The 25495-nt window shown below is 43.2% G+C and overlaps 1 protein-coding gene across 1 annotated transcript in view; it reads right to left on the minus strand.

Annotated features, from left to right (window-relative positions):
- Positions 1-25495, minus strand: part of gstcd (glutathione S-transferase, C-terminal domain containing) — a 75998-nt gene that overhangs the window by 18984 nt on the left and 31519 nt on the right. The window contains exon 6 of the mRNA XM_004549431.5: positions 320-435. Within this exon, the coding sequence (XP_004549488.2) occupies positions 320-435 (116 nt within the window). The remainder of the gene's footprint in view (positions 1-319; positions 436-25495) is intronic.

The raw sequence follows: 25495 nt of genomic DNA on the forward strand, positions 1-25495 counted from the left end.
CAAAGAATAAAAATATGAAAACGCATGAAAAGAAAACAGCACACATCAAAGAGGGCATCGACAGAGTTATGATTAGTGTCTCCCTTTCCAGCCCTGACCCGTGCTGACTCCGAGCCTGCATTTTCATTAGCACAATTACCAGTCTGCTTGTGCGCACCGGCCAGCAACAAAAGGCGTTTAAAAAGGGAAGAAAAACGCGAGGGAGTGAGGGCTGGTTCCTTTCAGCTGGTCCCTAATGGAGCATCTATCGAATGCAGCCGTGGTCAGGTATAGTGATAAATATGCATGCTGAGCCGGACTGATGGATGAATACTCGTACCGTTCCGCTGCAGAAATCCACGATGGTGTATCCTGGCCTGGCGAGCTCTGTAACCATGGCAACCAAGTTATTCAGCTGTTGCATCTTCCTGACTGCACGGATATTTGACATTTTCCCTGCAAAAAAACCCAAAAACCAAAACACTCATTTCATTTGAGCATAAAGTGGGAAAAAATAGACTTTAACATCAAATTCATCCAAAAACCCCCAAAAAACAATTAAAGGATTTTTTTTGTTTTTACACTCCCGGAGACGACAGCTATCAAACATGAATTACATTTTGTGAGGATTAGAAAAGCCTTCTTTATAGCTTAGTTGATCTGAGTCAACATTAGCCGTTTACAATAAGCACAAGACTTTCGAATAAAGCACATTTTTCATTATTGTAATGCCGTCTTTCTTTCTGCTGTCAGGGAACAAACGGGCTTTTCCCGCAACTGCTCAAATTATGATTTACAGCCAGCTATTTCAGGTAATGGTTATAGCACACAGATGAAAAGGCCTCCACTCTCTCATCAGCATGTTTCTGGCCAACAGGGACCGCGAACAATCTTTCAACATCATAAAAAGCGGACCTTCCAGCCAAATTCAAATGTCCCCTCGTTGGTGGCAGAGTTTTCTGCTGCTGTGCGAGCAGTGTGTACCTCATTAACTCAAAGCGCACTGCAGCCTCCTGCATCTTCCGTTTTCCAGCACGTCACGTCGGCAGTGAGCCGTTGACACGCTGTGAGGACACCATCTCTGGTCCATAAATCTAGAGTGATGAGTGTTTCATTTACCCCTGAGTCACACCCTCATAATCAGACGACTGGTATAGCAAAATCAAAATACTCCTATACTCATATCTAGCTCACGTTGCTTCATATACAATAACAGGAGAGGAGAAAAAATTCATTCTGCCACAAATGGGAAATTTCACAAAGGAGCCATTCAGCCTCTCGCACTGGCTGTTACTGAGCTGATCACAGTTATAGGGAGAGCACAAACCATAAGTGAATACAGAGAAACATCGGCAGGATACTGAGAAGACTGCTCTTCGTTTGGATGGGTAATTTACACAGCTACAGATATTTCTATATATGCACAGCTCAACTCCAAAAAGGCCTTAAAATAGAAGGTTTCTGAAGGCTGTGAACAGAACTAGATTTTAATTTTAAATTAACATGCAAAGCATGATAAGATTTGACGGTGCAGGAATGGATGTCTGGGGCGTCACTAGGTATGCCAGGGATGCAAAAATGCAGTGCAGATTAGCTGTGTGTAATGTTTGATGTGAAAGACGCAGGACACGGGAGCTTTAAAACATCACCAGCTTATCTTTACTGATAAAGCTGATAAGACAAGCTTGGCCCATTTTGACAGACCTTTCCATTAATCCGACAGCCCGTGTGCTTCAAGTCTGAAGACGCACTTCACTTAGCACTTCACTTTCCCACAAAAGTCTTGATGGAAATCTCACCAGGTCAGACCGAGTACTGGTTTCAACATGATACGAGTGTGACTGCATACAGTCACGTTAACTCTCAGGCTCTCACCAGTTTACGACTGCGCATGCCTCTTGTGCATGTTTGTGAGGTGCTCAGCTCATTAGAGAATCCCCTTAACAGCAATAACATGAACACATTGGCATTTTATCTTATCGACTCTGTTTCTAATTTGCGATAAGATTAAGGCATTAACCTATGATGCCTCTCTCGCTACCTCTCTGAGCCTGTGAGGGACGTGCAAGGTGGCGTTTAGCACAGACACAGACAGACTTTTACCATGACCATGGCACGCCAAAGGTTTGGTTACAAAAAAAAAAACAACAACAACAACAACATTTCAATATATTGGACAATTTCTTTTCAGACACACAAAATATGCTATATGTAGTTAAATGCTTGTTTACAGTATGCCTGACTCTGCTTGCACTGGTTGTTACTTTCCAAACATGTGTTTCCAGCAGGGATGCTGCAGAGTGGTGGCCAAACTATAAACTATGCAACAAAAACACCCATAACACATCGAGTCAAGGAGTTTATTGAACTCCTCTATGTATACCAAAGTATTCTAGAGTCAAATGTGAGGACTGGCAGTCCTGAAATGCATCAATAATCCCACTCACAGCAGCAAATGGCTGAAAAAGAAAACAGTCAATGTCAAAAGTCAAAGTTTAGACCCCAATCTGACTGAAATGCTGTGGTGGGACCTTAAGAGAGCTGCACATAAACAAATGCCCACAAATCTCAATGTGCTGAAGCAACACTTTTAGACTCTCACACTCTGTGAGTCTGATAAAGTCTAAAAACCATTACTTCAAGTTATTGCTGCTAAAGATGGTTCTACAAGCCACTAAATCAAGGGGTGTACTTAATTTTTTACACATTGCTTCTGCTTTTTTTTGCTTTGGTTTGTGTTTTATAAATAATCACAATGCATCTCGGGATGTATTTACCACATTTTAAGGTTTTTTTTTTATTATATCCTTATATGTAACCCTGTAGAATAGATGTGGCGTGAATAAGGCACGGCGGGACCACAGAGCAACGTTCAGAGCCATCTTTATTTAATTCACGTCACACCACAACACCCCAAAACCCATGAGTCCCCGTGTTTTTAACTAGGCGGGCGTGATTAAGGATGCCGTGCAGGTGCGTCCGCCCTCCCTGCACGGCACCACAAACCACGCCCCACCACAATAGAATAAACAGTGTATTTTTCATTTGACCTTTCTTCTACATATACATTTATTAATACATAATTCTAATTTAATCAAACATCTGATGTTTAATGACAACAAAAGGTTTCAGATTCTGATTTAAAGCTCTACCTCTGCTCTGTAACAACCATCTTATATTGAATACAGAGGCTTATTTATCAAACAGGAGGGTTGAGGTTGGGCCCTCTGCTTGAATGAATAGTTTCACAAGTACATCACGACATGATGCCAGGGTTGCTAGCTAAGGAATAATAACATAAAGGGTAGTGAATACAACCACTGTGCCCGAATAAAGCTTGGTCAAATAAAATATAGCAATTGTGACACAGAAGCCTCAAAGGTCTTATCCAAACCCTAACTTACAAAAGAAAACCAATCACAAACCATGTAATTCACACAAAGCTCACTCTGAGAAGGACCCATCTACAGAGATTTTTTTTCTTCTCCACTTTTCCCCCCCTCATGCATCCCAACTAGATGTTCTATCCCTCAGTCACTTTACTTATAAAGTGAAACCAGCTGGAGCAATCACAAGTATGACAGAAACTGCCTGCCACTACCACCTAGCTCAGCCCAAATGATCCACTTGCAAGCAGAGCTGTTTGACAGGTACACATTAACTCAACTCTCCTCTATCATTACTAACCCAACATTTCAGCCATTAGTTAGGCACTGTCCTTTACAGCATTATGCCAAGTAATTAGAAAACCATGCATAAATTATCTTTTATGGGTAGAAGACTGACAGCAAGGACTGAATCTATTCACCTGAAACAGGAAATTAGAGTTTAAAAAAAAGAAGCTTGGCGAAAACGCTGAAACATGGCTTGTTGTAGACAAACAATTGTCACATTTACAGATATTCATTAAGAATGTCATGTTTTCTTAAAACAAGAAGAAAAACACATCATAACTGATTGGGCATAACTTTACGGCCTGATATTGTGTTGGTCTCCCTTTTGCTGCCAAAACAGTCCTGACCCATTGAGGCATGGACTCCACTAGACCGCTGAAGGCGTGCTGTAGTATCTGGCACCAAGATTTCAGACACAGCTTCCTTAAGTTCCCATGGATCAGACTTTTTTTGCCCAGCGCATCTCACAGATGCTCAATTGGACTGAGATCTGGGGAAACTGGGGAACAAGTCAACACCTCGAACTTGTCAAACCATTCCTGAAACAAGAGGCCACAGCCTTCAAGGAATACTGGTCCCATGAAAGGGTGTACATAGCCCGCAACAATGCTCAGGTAGGTCCGTGTTAAAGTATCATCCACATGGATGGTAGGACCTAAGGTTTCCCAGCAGAACATTGCAAGCATCAAAACTGCCTCAGCTGGTTTGCCTTCTTCCTATAGTTCATTATGGTGCGGTCTTCCCTTGGTAAGCAATCCACACACACCCGGCCATCAACGTGAAATAAAAGAAAACATGATTCATTTGACTAGGCCACCTCCTTCCATTGCTCTGTGGTTCAGTTCTGATGCTCGCCTACTCATTGTTGGTGCAACAAAGTGTGATGCGTTGTGTATTCTGACACTTTTCTATCAGAACCAACATGAACCTCTTTGGCAGTTTGAGCTACGGCAGCTCGTCTTGACCACACAGGCCAGCGTTTGCTTCACTAACAGATGTCAAGGTGAAGTCATAAACAGTGTCATAATGCCTGATTGATGTCTAAAATCAGTATAATCGGGCAAAACATAAATGCAAGTTTAATTGATGGATTTATAATCACTCTGCTATCCATAGCTTACACACTGTATATATGCTTAAATACAATGTAAGACCAAAACAATAATTTTGGATTTTCTGCTTTACCTGTCTACATGGGAGAAAATATTTATTCATTGGTTATACTACACAACCACAATCCCAGTCTCCGGTTGAGAAACGTAATTACTTCTTTGTTCCGGATTATGTTTCCTTGACCTCTCAGTATATTCTGCTGACATGTTCCTTTGGTTGGAATCTGATGGGGTTCAGGTGTTTTCTTCTCAAAGAGTTTTGTGTTTAACCTCCTTCCACAGGCGAATGCGAGCCGAAAGCAAGCACACTGATGTTGGCGGAGGTTATGAACAGGTGCACGGACGCCATCCCACCCAGATAACTCCAGGCACAAAGCCAGAGATGACAAACCTAGTAAGAGGCTTGGTATCACAGAAACAAGTTTTCTGTTTTCGTAGGAGGCTGACTCTGCTTTGACATCTCCCAAAGCTCAGAGAGGAGAAAACATGCTGTGGCAGCATCACTGGAGGGAGACACAGGATCCATTAATATGTGTGTCCTCTGCTGCTAAAAGGTGCCTAGCACTTCTGCTGCTGGCACTGAGCCCCGATCTACTGCCTTTTTCCCCTGATGCTGCAGAACTGCCTTCCTTATCAGGGAGGTCCATCACACAGATTAGAATGTAAACACATTTCTGTGGCACACGGGACCTCTGTATTCTGCATCTCTACCATCTACCATCTCTAAGAGGACATGCTGGTTTAAAAAGCAAATATAAGAAGGGGCTGGTTTGAGATTTAAAGTTGAGATTATTTAATGTTTGACTTCAATATTTTACATTTTTGGATTCCATGTTTGTTTGGAGAAATTGCTAACTATTTACTGCCAGAGTGGCAAAAATGTAGGAGAATGTTCTCTTTGGAAAACAAAAAAAATTCTCCAACTCTTTTTTATTTCCCAGAGTCTGATTTGCATTTGAATTTAGGACAGCGCATTTGTGTGCCCGGAAATACCCATGCATGCCATCAACTGTTAAAAGTACCACCTTTTACATAGAGATCCTGCTCCATTTAATCCCTAACACCATTGGGATAGAAAGTTTCCATATGTTCACGTAACGTGCACATGCCAGAGTAACTCAGCCTCAGACGTGTACCAAAACCTACAGGAGCTATCTGCTGGATGACGCTATTGGTTCTGCTGCTATAGAGGAAATGAATTTCCAAGAGTGGAGCATGTCTGCAACAATGTTCCCTGACAGAGTAATCCATTTACAACCACGAAATATGAAGTCACAGGATGTCATGTGAAAAGATGGCGAGCCAGAAAAGCGACAACTTCCAGAGAAACTCATTATGCGAATCACATATGGACAGCTTTCCATGGCATGCAAGCATATGGCTAAAAAGAACTATAAAGAATAGAATACAGTATTTTGTATGTCTTTAATATTGTGGCAGTGAATGTACATTTAGATATTGTTGCAATAAATATAAATATTTACCTAAGCATACTAAATTATGTAAATATAAATCTCTGTGTGGGTTCAGTGTTTTCCATTTTTAAATAGTCTTTATCTGACAGAGGTGCTGCAAAGTGCATGGGCAATTTTAGAGTCATTATCTCCATTAGGCTTATGTACAATAATGCTTTGACAATATGATTTGGGGCAGCTGTATGTAATAATAGGATGAGATTATTTTTTAAATATATAGGAACAAATGTTATAATATTGACTGTAAATGGTGTTTAATGGTCTGAGACGAGTAATTTATGTGTCAGTACATATAAAGTAAATAAAACACTGGTTTATTCTTTGACATGGTAACTATGGAAGGAAACTTAAATACTGCATTCAGTTAAAATATATGTTGTATATTTTTCATACCATACAGTCTACTGGAAGGAAACAAACACAGAAAAGTACAGACAAACAAAGGAGAGACTTTATGATGGTCACCAGGGTGAAAAGAGAAATGCACATATTGATTTTGAAATAAGAAAGGCTGAAGTTTGAAGAGGGAACTGTTGCATTCAACTGAATACATGTTTGCATAACTATAAATCGAATAATGAAGTCATATCCAAGTACCGATATAGTTATATATCTGTTGATATAAGCACAGGGAGACCCAATGTGCTCAAGTGTTTCAGAAAATGAAATGGCAACAGTGTGGATCATCTTCACAACCACTTCGGCAGTTCTTCTGAACGTGCTGTGAACGCCTGGATCCGGCTTAAGTAGCCATGAATACGGCAGAGTGTCAATTGATAAGTTTGATTGCGGAAGTTTTGCAAAGAAACAATAGCAATGTTTTCTTGCCTTGGCAGCTGCTCACAACAGTGTGTGTGTGTGTGTGTGTGTGTGTGTGTGTGTGTGTGTGTGTGTGTGTGTGTGTGTGTGTGTGTGTGTGTGTGTGTCATAAAAACAAGTTAACAGATCTTGTGGTAGTTGGAAGTGCCAAAACCGAAGATCCTTAAAAAAAAAAAAAAACTAATATGAAGCCGTAACCTGTAAACACCAAGTCCTGCAGCTCAGCCTGTCATAACTGCTGAATAAAATATTCAATTCTTTCACTGTCTAGGCCAAAAATGCTCTATAAATAATAATAACAATAAAAAGGTCTGTGCGCCTCATACCAGTGAAAGACTGGCTGATGTAACCACAGCTCCTGTTTCATTGCTGGGTGACAGAAAACAAGCTATATTGCAGGCACGACATGGGACTAGAAGAGTGTGACTTGCACACACAGACCCAAATAAAGAGTGCTTCTGACCACTTAATAAATGAACTGCCTGGAGCTCAGTCACTAAAGTAAAAATGGATTAGAAAGACTTTGACAAATGCCTGCCAGGATATGAAAGGCATAAAAGCACACGGGGTAAGAAAAACATGTCCTGCATGTACTTTTTTCAAAACCACATCATTGATGACTTTATGATCATAGTAATTAAAATTCAATGTCTACTTTAAATGGCCATTCCACTGCAACTAATGAAAATACGCCAAATATTTTGTTCATGTAAGGCATTTGTCACTTAGCTAATTAAAACTCTAATTTCACAAAGCTAATTACACATTTGCTATTTGCCTGTCAGCAAACACCCTCCCTCTAAAAGGGAAATATTTCATCATGTTGTAATGTCTTAACAACGCCGAAGCACCAAGCAGGTCCCCCTTAAAGCACAAACTAAGTCTTTGTTAACTTGTTCTTTTTTCGTGCAGTTTGCTGACACGTGCACTTGTAGCTGCCGTTCATTGCGATCTATAATTATGACATCAGAAGGAGACTGGTGAGGAAGGTGGAAAACCTTTGCACAAATACGGGTTCTCTCTCCAGTGTTAGATTTGCATCCCTAATATTAATTTCTGTGGAGTTAAAGGGACATTCAACATATTTTTATTCTGTCAGGAACCCAATGTTTCTGTATATGGCAGGTAGAATTGTTAGCTTGTCAACTTCTTTTCCCTAATTCAAAAGCTGAACATATTGTTGGCATTTATAAGTTTACGCACTGGTGCATTTGGCCATATGTTCATCATTATGGAAATCTGCTAGCTAATGAATGAGGAAATGAGCTCTGGCATGTCTTTGCAGCGTGTTGAATGTTGGTTATTAATGACAGGCAAAAAATCCAAATTCAGCCAACAGTGTAATTATCACGCCATATATTCACACGTATCCTTTAGAAGGGCAAGGAGACTGGAGCCTATAATGGGAAGTTAAAGGTGGAGGTGGACAGGTTTGCCAGTCATTGTGTAAATAATATGGGGGAAATCCTGAAAGCTTTAACAACACATGCCAAGAGGTTTGAAGCTATGAGGAGAAACGCTGAGCAGTAAAGATATAAAATCTTACTGACGATCACTGAAAGCTTCAATTGTTGTCAAGCTGTCAAAGAAAAAAATATCCTGGCGTCACTCAAAGATTTTTCAGCACATCTGTGTAAGACTGTAGTGACAAGAAAAACAAAAGGTAATGAAAATAAACACGAGGAAAAAACTTCTCATTGTGCATCCTTAAGCAGTGCTGGAATGTCTATCAAAACATGACCTAGCTGTATGCGTAGCTGTAGGCGAGAGGTTGGGAAAATTATGGAACTCCTTTTGTCCCTCCAACAGGTCGTGACACATTCCCAATCTGTGTGCAATGCCTTGCTTCAATATGAGCGTTCAACCAGACATAACAAACGTGTTTCCTGAAATACACCAGTTATCATCTGAAATTATGTTGGAACCATTTATTAATAAATTACAACTGAAAAATTAGTAATTGGCAAAAATGTATAAATTCCAATCTATTGTTTTCCTTTTTCCTTAGCAATAAAAAAAATCACTGTCTCTGTAGACACAATTTAGATCTAATGTCGGATTTGGCCATAATGCACAGCACTACATGTGGCACAAATCAAACACAGCACCAGAGCACAAACACTTCATACCACCAGTCATGTGTCTAGACTTTGCTTTGCTACAGTTACTTCCACATCATAACTTTTTTAATTACACATTTTGTTCTTTTTATGCCATAACTGGGATGAAAACTGACCTAAGTCTGCTTTATAAATGAGCTGCCTGTAAAATTAAGTGGGCTGCATATGGGGTTGGGTGATCTGTTCTCCTCCCATGAGTAACCCGCACCACTGCAGCCAGTATCATCCATTTGTTATAGTGGTGCTATCCACCCTCCATAACCAATGCTGTGTGTTAAATAATGTTAGAACATTTTCCTGGTGTTTGAGTTTTTGTATCCTCACAGTTTTACTAACTTGCTCAATCAGCTTTTGTATATATAAAATAGCTTATCTTCACCATGTTCAGCCCACACACAACGCGATCTCTTGCTGACAATCACCCATGCCAAATTAAACAAAAATGAGTGGAGATAAACTAGTATCTCTACCAATTATTATTCCAATTTAAAATCAAAGCTTCAGATAAAAAAAAAAAAAAGCTCTCTTCTGTTTTCTTTAACTTCTAAAAAGGGAAAGGTGCATCAGGGACGCAGAACTGAAACTACAGTGAGGCAGATTAAATTGACAGAATTACATTTATCCAATAGTAAAATATTGATTTCATAAAAACAGGAAAACACGAAAAGTTTGCCTTTATTGGCAAACTGTCGGCAATGACTCGGACCATCTCTGACACCACTGCAGCTGCAATAAGAAACTAAACTATCCTGTAGTGATTTGTAGGTAATTTCAGCCTTCTGACATTGCTCGTTGGACTTGACATCACTTCCATTCACATCAAAGAAAGTGTGTTTTGAATATTGATATTTTGAAAGTATACATAGTGCTTATTCTCAAAGATTTCTGGATGGTTAAAGAGAGACAAAAGCAACACCACGACAAGCTTAGCTACTGTATCATTTCAACACTTATGGAGATAGCATTGAATATCTTAGCCATCATTATAACAATGTGACATTTTAATAATGGCACGTCAAAGAAGACAGATCAATAACTCTCCTTTCGGCTCCCATTGATTGCATAGTCTAAATGTTGGCTTGCAGTCGGTCTCCTGGGCACCGTTCGCTGCCCTGTTTAAAGTGGATGTGGCAGGGGAAAAACTCCTACATTCTTTTGCTTTAAAACTCGGATCGTTCGTAATCGATCCATCCTGTAATAGCCACAAGCACATTGTTGCAGAAGATTCAATGACCACAGAGCTGTAATCTGGACCAGCACATTCACAGCTCAGAGAAACAAATAACCTGAGGCCATCCAAAGGCTGACACGCTGGTAAACTATCTTCACAAGGAACACACCGTTTGTGTACTTGAAATGTGTTTTTTATATATATTTTTACCACAGCAAATCAATCTGTCCCATTTCATGAGGTACTGGAACCTAAAGAAGGTCACATGTTATGAGTTTTTCAAGGAAAGAAAGCACTACAATAAACTTCTGTAGATTAAAGAATTTTGAGAGCTGTGTAAATGAGAATAGAACAATGTAATTAAGGGAAGATGATTCAAATGCTTTTATTTAATTGAAAACTTTAGTAAACAGAATGGTTAAAAAACGATTTTGGGAATTTTGACTTTGAAAGTAGGAATCTTTTGTTTAAAAAATAGCTTATTATCAGTAACAGCATCTAACACTATACATCGTTACAATATTGAAAACAACATAGAAACACATTTAAATGAAATGTAATAAAATGATTGTGTTCTTCAAAACTGCACTTTCAAGACGTGAGGAAAATAGATTAAATAAAAAACACTTTTTTAACATTTCTTCAGGCTACAAAGAGCTACAAGTATGTTAAGTCTAGAAAATGCTTAATTCCACCTGTTCTTTCTGTTACGGCTCCTCAAAGTCTTCCTCCACAGTTGTACATTTAAACTAAGTAGTTTGTTTTTATTCAGCGCACACTCTCAGCACTCTACACTCTGCCAGAGCTGTCAAAGTCAGGGAGTATATGGCATAAAGCTGGCATCGTTGGGGGGCTGTGTCAATGTCTTTTGGCCTGCAACCTTTGTAAAATCTTCCAGCCAGAATGGCTTTTAGCCCTAGTTTTGCAGTGCTAACTCAAGTATAAATAAAGGCTAGTTGGACACCAGCCAACTGGTGTCCCTTTTGCTCTCTGTGTCCTTACAGAAATATTGGGTTGTCAAAGGCAGGGCCCCTCTGAATAGAGAAATAGAGAAATGTAACCTTATTATTGTCACTGCAGAAACAAACACACTCCTGGAGCTTAAAAGCAAGATTTTAACAACAAATACTCTGTTTTGATGGAATAAAAATCATTGCTCCTTTAGCTTTCTTTGGCTCTCCAGCTCACATTTTAATTAAGTGATAGAAAGCAGACACTTTGTCTCAATATTTATCTGCGTCCTCGTTATATCCACAAATGTGTTGGCGCTACACAGACATTCCTATTTAGGAATGTGGGACAAGAATCAAGGGATTACAGACTGGCCACAAACACCACACGTGCCCTTTGGATAATTAGAGGAGGATTTACGAGTCATTATTCTGTCTTACGGAGCTGTCTGCATACTAAAGGCACAAATCGTGCGAACACTGATGTTAAACTCAGTCTCAAACCTCTTCTCACAAATTCCAAACCAAAAATAGCCTGATACACATTAGTGTAGATAAAAGAATCTACAGTTATCAAAATATCAAGGTAGGTCGCTCCTGCAGCCTAGGTGATATGTTTATTGTAAAAAGATCTGCAGACACAGAAACAGACAAAACACGTGCATAAAAGACGATTCTCGCCTTTATCAGTGTAATCCTACACCATGAGGGTCTAAAATACACAAGGGAAAACACAACTAACAACAAGGTGTTGAACAAAAGCAACTGAGACATGCATGCCAAAGTCTATCCACAACCTTGCTTTGAGCCAAATTAGATGTGGGCAATGGGGGAGGTCCCTCCTATATAAAGAGCACATTTTATGGTACTCACTAAAACCAAATATGACACATCATCTATTATAGTTCAATCGATACAGAACTGAATAAAAAGGTTTGAGCTTTTCTTTGAGCCCGTGCTTACAAAGACAGAAATTCCAGTGAGGTGACACATAATGATGGGAACAGCAAAATACTTTAATTTTGCTGTCAGGAGTTTGTGAAAATAAAGTTGAAAACATGTCCTTTGTGTCAAAGCAATGCTTATGACCTGAAATTATAGAGGCTCTGAACAGAAACAAAAGGAAGGTAGGAAGCGAAAAGGGAGAAACATGGAAAAAGAAAAACAGACAGAAGGAGAGAGCGTGCATACTGCAAAATATGCCAGCTCACATAGTAAATCAACAAGACAGATGCATGCCATATTTAAGAATGAAGTATCAAGCTGCAGATTTCAGCTCTCCATTGCTAATTTAAGTTACTCAATTAGTTCAAGACTGCTATGGAAAATATTAGTAATCAATTAATTATGTGACATTCATTCATTTTTGGAGGCTCTGCTTTCCACACATAACCCAAAATAAAGGTAACCAGATTAGCATCTCCTCGTTTCCACTTGTAATTATAAATTAACACAGTGGAATGCAACATTTTATAATAATATGTGAAATGTTTGTAGTGGACGTACATGTTGAGTCAAAGGAAACCATCAAAACATCCTCATAAGGTGGTAAAGTATTTAAGCATTGCTCATTTTGTTATGTTCAGTGTTTTAATGTGGAATCAATTCTTTCTCACCCCTTACTAATCAATACACAAAACTTAATCAAGGCAAATCAAATAAAGACTGTAAGGAGTGTTTAGCTAATTTGTTAAAAATAAGAAAGACTGAAAACATCCCATGCCATGAAGAAGAAAAGAACATTTTTACTGAACTGAACGTGCACATGAACATGTTGACCTCCATTATTCTTCAAGAGAAAAACCTCTCCTAGATCTGTGCCACCTGCCAAGCTGACTAATTTGGGACGAAAGACTTTGGTCACGCAGGTAACCATATGGTCGATTGGCCAAACAGAAGCCATTTCTCCCAAAAAAAGATCATGACAGTCCACTGGGAGATTGCCAAAAAATAGCTTCCAGACTACGAGAAACTAAATCTTTTTCTCAGAGCAATGCTACAGTTTAAAATAAATGGCTGTCACATCATGCTGTGGGAATGTTTTTCTTTGACAGTGTCTGGGACAAGGACAAAAGGAAAAATGGATGCAGGAAAATATCGAGCAATCCTTTGACAAAACCTTTTCTAAAGTACAAAGGATCTCAAAAGTCACAAAGGAAACCGTTGCTTCAGGAAACCTCTGGACCTAAATCCAGATTAGTATCTCTGGAGCGACCTGAACGTGGCTGTGGACCAACACCAATGGTAAAAACTTCCAAACTGATATGTAACAGTTTTGACTTTGTCTTTTTGTACACTGGACGAGCTCTTCACCTTATCTACATCTTGTCTGTCTTACTCTAGCTACATATAGACCGGTTGGGCACAGGGTTTGCCCAACCGGTCTATATGAGTTTTATGGATTTAGACCAGGGCTGCCCAATCCCAGTCCTCGAGAGCTACTATCCTGCAGCTTTTAGATGCATCCCTACTCCAACACAGCTGAATCAAATGGTTTGATTACCTCTTCAGCATGCCATCATGTTTGGCAAAGGCCTGATAACAAGCCATTCATTTGATTCGGGTGTGTGGGAACAAGGATGCATCTAAAAGCTGCAGGACGGTAGCTCTCGAGGACCGGGATTGGGCACCCCTGATTTAGAGAATTCATATGACTGTATAACTTCATGCTGTCCTGTGAGGAGTTCTTCAAGATTATTATGGATTATTGTTACAGACTATTCTGGTTTTTGGCTTTATTGGCTTTTTTTTTCTTGGTTATGTCTTAACCAGCTTGAACATGGTTGGTCTTGCAATCAACAGCTAGAATAAAAATTAGCACCTCCAAATCTACAGTGATGGTGGTCATCTTGGAAAGGATGAATTGTCCAATAGGGCTGGAGATAAGGTGCGGTCTCAGAGGAGTTCCAGTAGCTTGGGGTCTTGTTTGCAAGTGGGGGAAGAGTAGAGGGGGAGACTGACAGGAATGTCCAACCATAGGGGTAAAAAAAATAAAATAAAATAGATGGACTGTTAAAATTTGAAAGAAAAAAAAAAAGGGGGGGGGGGGGGGATTTCTAGTCAAACCATTTCCAAACTGTTAACAAAAATGATAAAAAAAAAATATCCACATAAGAGTGGATGAACAAGACTGCAGTCTCTAGAAAAGAATATTAAGAATAAAAGAATACTAGAAAGCGAAAATTTCTGAAGAAATTTTAAGTGTGCCTATGCCGCCGCTAATCAGTATAGTTTGCCATTCAAACGGCTACAGAGAGCAAAACTCAGCAGAGCAGCCATTCTCCACCATGAACTATGGTAAAACCAAACACCGCTCGCGCCTCACAGATGACATCTTACGGTTTTGTGTAAAGATGAGGTGACTTGTACAGCCCCAATTTGTAGACGCTGTGCGCAGAGGCTCATAAGCAGACCCGACAATGTTTGCATGAACACACTTTGAAGCATTACGTTATGGACCACTTTTCACACATAGTTGCTGTACCCACACAGCCGGCTGTAGCTTTTCATCTCATAGCCCGACACATGCACAAAAAAAAAAAAAAAAAAAAAAAGCAGAGAGAGCACAGACTTTACACCTGAGAGGCGTGATTGCAGATGCCGCTGAGGTGGGTCCACCTCCCCTGCAGCGGCACTGCAGACCACGCCCTGCCACACACATCAAACACGTAAAATAAATATTTATGCACTTTTCATTCACTTTTTGTTTTTTGTTATTTTTACACAGTGTTCTGAATGATTAACAATGGTCTACAGTCAATCTTGTGTATTATTATACAAACTTTGGTTGTAAGATTCAGATAACTATTTAATAAAAGCTAAATATTTTATATGAGAGTAAGAAAGAAAAGTATATCTTTGTCTCATACTCTCATCAGACAATACATGAACCTATCAATAAACAAAATATATGCTCGGCTTAAATGACAAACCGCTATTTTACACAGTGGAACACTTATTTTTAAACAAAACCAATGCAGTTCGCCACTGACAGTGCTTACCTTTGCACATCACAGTAAACACTGAACCAAGATGGCGCCCACGCGAACGAGAAATCTGAACTACGGTGTCCTGCAGAGGACAAATGGTCAAAATTGCTAAAATTTACAACATATATGCAGCTCAACAGCGACACCTTGTGACTTATTCCAGTCACTACCTTACATATACATAACGTCTTACCTGACATTCAGTTCACCGGACACTCATACTGAATCACCAGCCCATATAAATGAAAAATAAGTCCAGCAGCCAACCAAGAGTCATCACAAAGACTAGGGGTGACACGACAGCGTGAGCGGGCCTGGGTGTCAGCCAGCCCAGCCTGGGTGTCAGCCAGCCCGACCTGGGTGGCAGCCAAGCCGCACTAGCCGGCTAGCTGCCATGCGGCGGTGAAACGAGAGCGTGAGCCGGCCTGGGTATCAGTCAGCCCGGCCTAGGTGTCAGCCAACCCGCCCTAGCCAGCTAGCTGCCATGCGGCGCTAGCAGTAACATCGTGAGAGATATGGGACTTCTTGATAAAATATGGGACTTCTTGATAAAACGAGCAGATATTTGAAGTTTACACCCCTACATTCTCGCCTGAAAATAGGGGAGGCTGTCATAAAGTTCAAAATCAGTAACTTAGCGCGCACAGCTGTATAGAAACTCCGTCGTGCTAGCTAGCACGCAGTTATTGTAACTGTCAGCACAACGAAAATAAACTACACCTAAACTCGGTTTATATCTGACCCAAATAGAGTGCAGTTAATAACGTCTTACCTGAAATTCAGTTCACCAGCCGCCTGCTTCTCCTGCATTGGGTTTCCCTTATCCACGATTGAGCTCCGCGTTAGCCACCACCGGTCGATCGGTGTTTCTTTCCCCGCATACGAGGGGAAGAGACATATACCGGTGGCTAACGCGGAGCTAGCTAGCCACCGGTATATGAACAACTCAGTTATTTTTTCCACATCGACCAGCATCATCGGCCCATATAAACGAAAAATAAGTCCAGCTAAGACAAAGACTGTTTGCGGAGCGATCGGGGGTGAAAGGAGTTAGAGACGCCTCACTGAAAGCCAAGCCTGGGTGCTTTTGAGCGAAGCGGCGCTAGCTAGCCGAGCTAGCTAGCCGGCCGAACTAGCTAGCCGGCTAGCAGCAACATCGTGAGAAATCTGTTGCTAATATGGGATGTTTTGACAAAACGAGCAGATATTTGACGTTTACACACCTACATTCTCACCTGAAAATATCTTAAAAGTTTACTTTGTGACCTAGAAACACAAATAAGAGGAATATATTAAACCAAGTGGCAGCCGCCATTGTTTGACTGGTAGAGGCGTGCTTTGAATTGTGGGATATGCAGTTTTCCACCAAGCGTACACCATTGCCGTTACCGTAACTATTCAATGCTTCGTGCAACCTTAAGAATTCCAATGGTTCCTGAAAGCACCAACGCTGTGCGCGCCGTTCGTATTGTTGTCATTATGGTAATCCAAATACGGGGACATACCACTAGAGTGAGCCAACACACCACAAATTAAGTGAGTGAGCAAACACACCACAAAGTAAGTAAAGTTTCACTTTCGTTCGTTCCCATTCATTTGAATGGGCAAAAACTTGCATTAAAATATTCATATTTAAAAAACTATAGAAGTAATAAACACCAAAAGTCATAGCAACTCATTCCAGCTCCAGCCGCACACAATGATATATCATATGTGAACCTTGTCTCAAAACTGTGGGGCGAGTTAAGGTCCAAAATTTCAGGCGGAAAAAGAATAATAATAATAACTAGAAAAATTTGCATTTCCTGCGAAAATGCAGTGTGGATGCTTAAAGCTGAAGCTGTATGCAAAAAGTAGCTGAAAAAGCTGAAAAGTTGCAGAAATTGTAAAAACTTTGCAGAAGCAAAAGAACTTTGCTAAAATGGAATAACTTAGCAGAACTGCAATATCTTAGAGGAAACATAATACTTGGCAGAAATACAATAGCATAGCAGAATTTAGCAGAAATATTGTAACTTACCAGAAACATGATAACTTCTCAAAAATACAAGAATTTAGGAGAAATAGTATAAGATAACAGAAAGAATATATTTAGCCAAAAATACTTAAACATTACAGAAACACTATGATTTAGAAAAATAGTACAACAGAGCAGAAATATTGTGATTTACCAGAGACACTGTGATGAACTATGAATATTGTAATTTTAAATTAAGACTATGTTTTAGCACAAATATTATAATTTGGCAGAAATACTATAATTGAGCAGAAATACTATATTAAGCACAAATCCTATAAAAAGCAGAAATGGTATGATTAAGCATAAATACTACATTTAGTAGAAATACTTTGTTTTAGCACAAATCCCATAAAAAGCAGAAATACTGTACTATGATTTAGTAGAAAGACTATAATTAATCAGAAATACTAAATTTAGCAGAAATACTATATTAAGCACAAATCCTATGAAAAGCAGAAATAGTATATTAAGCACAAATCCTATAAAAGCAGAAATAGTATATTAAGCACAAATCCTATAAAAGCAGAAATAGTATATTAAGCACAAATCTTATAAAATAGCAGAAATAGTGTGATTAAGCATAAATACTACATTTAGCAGAAATACTATATTAAGCACAAATCTTATAAAAAGCAGAAATACTATATTAAGCACAAATCCTATAAAAGCAGAAATAGTATATTAAGCACAAATCTTATAAAATAGCAGAAATAGTGTGATTTAGCACAATAGTAATAAGTTAAACAGAAAAATTGGAAAAGCAAAATGGACAGCTAAAAAAATGCTGAACATGCTGAGGTTCCCTCAAATATACTTGTTAAATGACAAAAATCAGCAAAAAAATTTATGACTGCCACACAATTACAAATATGTACACATGAGGAAACATACATGCACAGAGAGACACACACACAAGATCCAATTCAGTCAACCAGTCTAAATATATTGAATTTGAATCTTACAATGGGATCATCCCATTAAAAGGCTTTCTCTCTCTCTCTCTCTCTGTCACACACACACACACACACACAAACACACACACACACACACACACACACACACACACACACACACACACACACACACACACACACACACACACACACACAGGGAGAGAGAAGTAAGTTCCCTTTCAGTCGATTCACTCGGTACAACACATAAGTATGGGATATCACGCCCTCGCGTGTCCTGGCTGAAGAAACCTTTATTCACGCCTTTACGGCAGATGACGTGTGATGACACGCGCAAGGCCCCGCCCGCACATATAGCCGCTGCCATCACCGTCATCCCTCAGTTCTTACGCTCTTCACCTCGCTGAGAACACCTCTGCTGAGTTGGGCTAGCTAGCTACTGCTAGTTAGCTCCGTTGTCTGCCAACTTGAACCTAGCTTAACTGCCCCTGTTGGTGTTAGCCTCCACCGCCCAGCTGGTGCGTAGGCTGCCCGCGGAGCGCTATTTTCAAGTTTTTCTTGTGCAGCGTTTCGCTTTGCGTTTTGGGAATGGACTCCAAACCGAAGCGAGCAAAGCAGAAATCTTCTGTTCGCCCCTGTCCTCAGGGATGTGGTTTCTCTTTGCACGACAGCGACCAGCACGATGCCTGCCCTGTCTGCCTGGGGATCGTCCACGCTAGGAGAGCGTTGACGGAGCCCGAAGCTTGTGCGTTTTGTCGCCAGCTCCGACGCTCGACCCTGGAAAGACGGGTGACGTTTGTGGAAAGAGTGCTGGGACGCTCGGCTGTCGCACGGCATGACCCTCTTCTTTCCGAGTCTGGAGCCCCGGCTTCGTCCGAGTCCGACGACGAAAATTTTCAGGTCGATGTCCCCGCGATTAGCTGGGCTGACCACATGGAATACGTTGACGGGTTAGCCGATGACGGACCGGAACCATGCAGGAGCGCTGACGGGCTTCAGCCTGGGTTGAAGCCCGCCAGCGCTCCCCAGGAAGACGATGACGTGCTGGACATCGGCCTGGACATCCATGGTTTGTCGGAGGATGAGCAGGAGAGCTCATTGTCGACCCAATATGCCGCCGCTGCTGCGCCGGTCGGCCACGATGACACCTCTCTTTTCTCCCTGTTTCGCCGTGCCGCTGAGAAGCTGCAGGTGGACTGGCCCTCTCCTCCACCAGCTCGGAAGCCGTCGCGGTTTGCGGGTTTTTTCCTTCCACCGGAGCCCGCAACGGCCAAAAACTGCCTCCCCATGTTCCCAGACTTTCTCTGCGAGCTAACAGCGTCATGGGACAAACCTCTGTCTACCCGCGTCACTGTGCCCGGCTATGGACAGTACATGGAATTGGACGGCGCCGAGGGAGCTGGTTTAGCTAACCCACCCCCTATGGAGCCGTCTCTGGCTGCTTATCTGGCCCCGTCCCATAACCATGGTGTCGGTGGCCCCGCAACTCTGCCGTCCAAGCACTGCAGATTCTCGGCCTCGCAGCTGGAGAAGATTTATCGGGCTCAGGCCGGCACCGCTCGAGCCATGAGCTCCGTCACCATGCTCCAGACGTACCAAGCAATGTGCCTGGCGGAGCTTGGATCGCTGGTTCCGGAGGACAGCCCGCTGTCACCTCTTCTTAACGAGGTTAGAGTCACCACGGATTACATCCTCCGTGCGTCTCGCTGTGCAGCGCTCTCCCTGGGCAGAGGGATGGCTTCGACAGTGGTGGCGCAGAGGCACCTGTGGCTGACCCTCTCCGACGTCCCTGATAGAGACAGAGCTGTGTATCTGGACGCACCAGTGTCTGCGGCTGGGTTATTCGGACATTCACTTGAAGCCATTCAGGCTAGATTCGATCTGAGGAAGAAGCAGACGGAAGCTCTGCGCGACATCATCCCCAGACGCCAGCCCCAGCCCAAGCCCACTGCTAGCTCTCACAGGCCCGCCGCTCCTCTGACAGCTGGCAAGAGACCGGCGCCCACTGCTGGAGTGGGAGGGCCGCCGGCGAGAGCACGTACTCCGGCCCGAGCTCCACGCCAGTCGGCCTGGGGCAAAGGCCCTCCCCCGGGCCCCCGACGGGACCCGACGCCCAGGAGGAAGAAGCCTCAGCCCTCCTAGCTGTGATTGCGAGTGGGGAAGGGATCCGGCAGCAGGGAGACGCTGCTCTTACCCCTCTGTTGCCGCACAAGAGGTGCCGCTTAAGTTCTGTTCAGGTTGTCAGCCCCAGAAGGCGCTGCACTTCCCTATCGCGGTCTCCCAAGCACATAACCCCTGCACACGGTTCAGATGTGTTGAATGTTCAAGCGACCACATCGAGTGTTCCCGCTGTTTTTCATTGTTATGCCCCGGAAAAGGTGCACCCAACAAAATGTATAAATGTACATGTTCCCATGTTGCAATCAATAAAGAGTGTGGTTTACTCTCAAACAATCTCAAATGCTCAACCTGCAGGCGAAATGAGCCAGGTCAGGCAGGGGATGCAGTCCCCTGCAGACACACTGGGGGGCGACGGCGCCCCGCCGTCAGTGCTGCAGGCCAGCCGGCTGGCTGCTCACTTCCCTCAGTGGCGCGCTTGCGCCCCCTCTCCGTGGGTGCTGCAAACCGTTGCCATGGGTTACCGGTTGCAGTTCCGGGTCAAGCCGCCTCGTTTCCAAAGAGTCGTGAACACGATTGTCAACCCCGAGGCAGCCTTGGTACTCAGAGAGGAAATACAGGCGCTATTACAGAAGAGAGCAATACGGGTGGTCCCCGCTTCGGAGACGGACAAAGGTTGGTACAGCCGTTATTTTGTCATTCCGAAGAAAGGGGGAGGGCTTCGTCCCATCCTCGACCTGCGAGTCTTGAACACGTACCTGCGAACGTACAGGTTCAGGATGCTAACACTCAGACAGCTCCTGAGTGCAGTCGGCCCGGGAGATTGGTTTGCGACAATCGATCTAACAGATGCTTATTTTCATGTCGCTATACACCCGAAACACAGGCAGTTTCTGAGGTTTGCATTCGAGGGCGTAGCCTACGAATACCTAGTGCTGCCGTTCGGGCTGTCGCTCGCTCCCCGCACCTTTACGAAATGTGCCGAGGCAGCGCTAGCGCCCCTCAGGAAGAGGGGCATCCGCATCTTGGCCTACCTGGACGACTGGGCTCTCGTGGCTTGCTCCAGAGAACAGGCGGAGACGCAGCTGTCGCGGGTTCTGTCACACATTCAGACACTGGGGTTCTCTGTGAACTTTCAGAAGAGCTCGCTAATCCCAGGTCAACAGATCGCTTTTCTCGGTCTGGAAATATGCTCTCTTTCCAGCCGCGCACGGTTGTCAGAGCACAGAGTGGCCGCGTTTCATCGCTGCCTCGCTCAATTTCAGCTGGGACGCAGACTGCGTTTCCAGACGATATTGCGCTTGTTGGGCATGATGGCATCTATGATCGCCGTAGTGCCGCTTGGGCTGTTGAAAATGAGAGCGTTTCAACGCTGGACTCTCTCTCACCGTTTGTGTGCTTCGCGTCACCTCCGGGGGAGGCTGCCGGTGACTGCGTCTTGCATGCTAGCTCTCCGTCCTTGGAGGGAGCCCGGGCTACTGCACCAGGGCTCTCGGATTGGGAGGGTGTTGTTTCGCAAGGTGGTGTCCACAGATGCTTCCCTAAGTGGGTGGGGAGCGCTGTGCGAGGGTGCGTCAGTGAGAGGGATCTGGTCCGCGGCTCAGCGCCAGCTGCACATCAACCACTTAGAGCTGTTAGCAGTGTTCTTAGCTCTAAAGCGTTTCCGTCCAGTCCTGCAGGGCCAGCATGTCTTAGTCAGGACGGACAATTCAACAGTGGTGTCTTATATAAACAGGCAGGGAGGAACACGCTCTCTTCCCCTGTTGCAGCTGTCTCGCTCTCTGCTGTTATGGTGCAGTGTTCATTTTCTGACTCTAAGAGCCACCCATGTCCCGGGCCACCTGAACCTGGGGCCGGACCTTCTCTCCAGGGGGGGTCCTCTGGTGAGAGAATGGAGGTTACACCCTTCAATAGTGGCTCAGATTTGGGATCTATTTGGCGAGGCGCAAATAGATCTTTTTGCTTCCAGGGTGAATGCTCACTGCCCCCTGTACTTCTCCATAATCGACCACGATGCACCCTTGGGCTTGGACGCGCTAGCGCACCAATGGCCAGACGTGCTCCTGTATGCATTTCCCCCAGTGGAAATGATATCTCCAATTCTGGAGAGGGTGCGTCGGCATTCCCTCTCTCTGATCCTGGTGGCCCCTTGGTGGCCCGCGAGGTCGTGGTATGCAGAAATAATCAGCCTGCTTGCAGCAAGTCCTTGGCAGCTTCCTCTCCGCAGGGATCTCCTCTCTCAGGCGGGGGGGGAAGTGTTTCATCCGCGCCCGGATCTGTGGCACCTTCATGCTTACCTGCTGAGAGGTTAAACTTGGTTGCTAAGGGTCTGCCACCTAGTGTGGTAGCGACGATTCAGAGCGCCAGGGCCTCGTCTACTAGGGGCTTGTACGCTTACAAATGGCGAGCCTTCGAGCGATGGTGCCAGGACCGCCACACTCTCCCATTTCAGTGCTCTATTGTGGATGTTTTAACATTCCTGCAGGAGCTGTTGGATAAAGGCCTTTCGTTTTCGACGATCAAGGTTTATTTAGCGGCTATATCTGCTTGTCATATCGGTTTTGACGGGGTGACACCAGGTGCGCATCCCCTCGCCGTGCGTTTTCTGAAAGGGGTTCGCCGGCTGAGGCCCGTGCTTAAGTCCAGTGTCCCGGCTTGGGACTTGTCTTTGGTGCTGGAGGCCCTTTGTGGCCCTCCGTTTGAACCCGTTGAGTCGGTAGATATGAAACTTCTTTCGTATAAGACCGCATTACTTCTCGCTTTGGCCTCGGCGAAGCGAGTGGGGGACCTTCATGCGCTGTCTGTGCATCCTGCCTGCACACAGTTTTCTCCTGATGGCCGCAAGGTCGTATTGCGTCCGAATGCCGCCTATCTTCCCAAGGTCATGCCTGCATCTTATAGTTCAATGGAGTTTGAGTTGCTGAGCTTTTGCTCCCCTCCTTTTGAATCTGAGGAGCAGAGGAGGGTGCATTCTCTTTGTCCGGTGCGTGCGCTACGCACCTACATTGAGCGCACTCGGGATGTGCGTTTGTGTGACCAGTTGTTTGTCTGCTTCGCTAATCCGAATAGGGGTAGAGCTCTGTCCAGACAGAGGCTGTCCCACTGGATTGTAGAAGCTATCTCGCTGGCATACAGCACCGGAGGTTTTGCGTTGCCCCACGGGGTGGGAGCTCATTCCACCAGGGGGATGGCGACCTCATGGGCTCTTTTTAGAGGGGTGCCTGTGGCTGATATTTGTGCAGCGGCTAATTGGGCGTCGCCGCACACTTTTGTGCGGTTTTATCGGTTGGACGTTACAGCCCCTTCGGTGGCTCATGCTGTCCTTTCTGCTGGGTCTACCACTCACTAAGGATGTGGTGGTCCCGTTCCGGTTCGGTGGCTGCTCTGCGGGGCGTGTATATAGGTCCCATACTTATGTGTTGTACCGAGTGAATCGACTGAAAGGGAACGATTAGTTATGTCTATAACTTCTGTTCCCTGAAGGAGAGGAACGAGGTACAACACAGGGTGGCCCCACTGAGCAGTTGGCTCGGTGAAGAGCGGCTATCGAACTGAGGGATGACGGTGATGGCAGCGGCTATATGTGCGGGCGGGGCCTTGCGCGTGTCATCACACGTCATCTGCCGTAAAGGCGTGAATAAAGGTTTCTTCAGCCAGGACACGCGAGGGCGTGATATCCCATACTTATGTGTTGTACCTCGTTCCTCTCCTTCAGGGAACAGAAGTTATAGACATAACTAATCGTTTCTAGCTCAGCCTGGGAGCTGGTGAATTTGAATCCACCAATCAGAGAGGCTGTGCACTTTTCCCCACCAAAACAGGTGCATCTGTTTACACACGCAGCAGCACAGAGAGACACAGGATTTTTGCAGTCTATTTCTCATAGTGACGACTCCCCTCAAACAAATGACCGTAATTTCCTAACCGTAGGGGCTAGAACGGTCATTCTTACACCGTTTTGTTCAGAAGAGATGGGGGAATCTTCAAGTGTTGACAATTTAATATTAAAATATGAATTTTTAGAGATATATGACATGGATGACTTGTTGACTTAGAAGCCACGAATTCCCCAATATGCAAATTTGAATGCCTCAGGACACTTATTTGATTGGCTGGGAAACTGTGCAGGCCCTGATTTGAAAATTTGAATGTCTCAGTCCTCACAGAGGATTGGCTGCCTGGGGACCTGGCAGAAATATATAGAAATACTATTATTAAGCATAAATACTACATTTAGTAGAAATACTATGTTTTAGCACAAATATTATAAAAAGAAGAAAAACTATAATTTAGCAGAAATACTATGTTAAGCACAAATCCTATAAAAAGCAGAAATACTATAATTTAGAACAAATAGTATAAAAAGCAGAAATACTATAATTTAGAACAAATAGTATAAAAAGCAGAAATACTATAATTTAGCAGAAATACTATGTTAAGCACAAATCCTATAAAAAGCAGAAATACTATAATTTAGAACAAATAGTATAAAAAGCAGAAATACTATAATTTAGCAGTAATACTATGTTAAGCACAAATCCTATAAAAAGCAGAAATACTATAATTTAGCAGAAATACTATGTTAGGCACAAATCCTATAAAAGCAGAAATACTATAATTTAGCAGAAATACTATATTAGGCATAAATCCTATGAAAAGCAGAAATAGTATGATTTAGCAGAAATACTGTATTTAGCACAAGTACCGAAAAGTACCAGAAATACTATGATTTAGCAGAATAGTAATAACTTATTGAAACACAAATGCACAGAGGGACACACAAACACAGGCTCTAATCCAGTCAACCAGTCTAACTATATTCAATTTAAATCCTACAATGACATGCTGCCAAATAAGGGCAGGGTCCTCTCTCTTCCACTAAACACACACACACACACACACACACACACACACACACACACACACACAGAGGGAGAGAGCTGCCGAATTTAAATCCACCAATCAGAGTGGCTGTTTACGTTTTCCCGCCAAAACAGGTGCATCTTTTTACACACGCAGCAGCACAGAGAGGCACAGGATTATTGCAGCCTATTTCTCATAGTGAGGACTCCCCTCAAACAAATGACCATAATTTCCTAACCGTACGGGCTAGAGCGGTCATTCTTACACTGTTTTGTTCAGAAGAGATGGGGGAAT

This window comes from Maylandia zebra, linkage group LG6 (genome assembly GCF_041146795.1).
Source record: "Maylandia zebra isolate NMK-2024a linkage group LG6, Mzebra_GT3a, whole genome shotgun sequence".
In the NCBI taxonomy this organism is placed as follows: domain Eukaryota; kingdom Metazoa; phylum Chordata; class Actinopteri; order Cichliformes; family Cichlidae; genus Maylandia; species Maylandia zebra.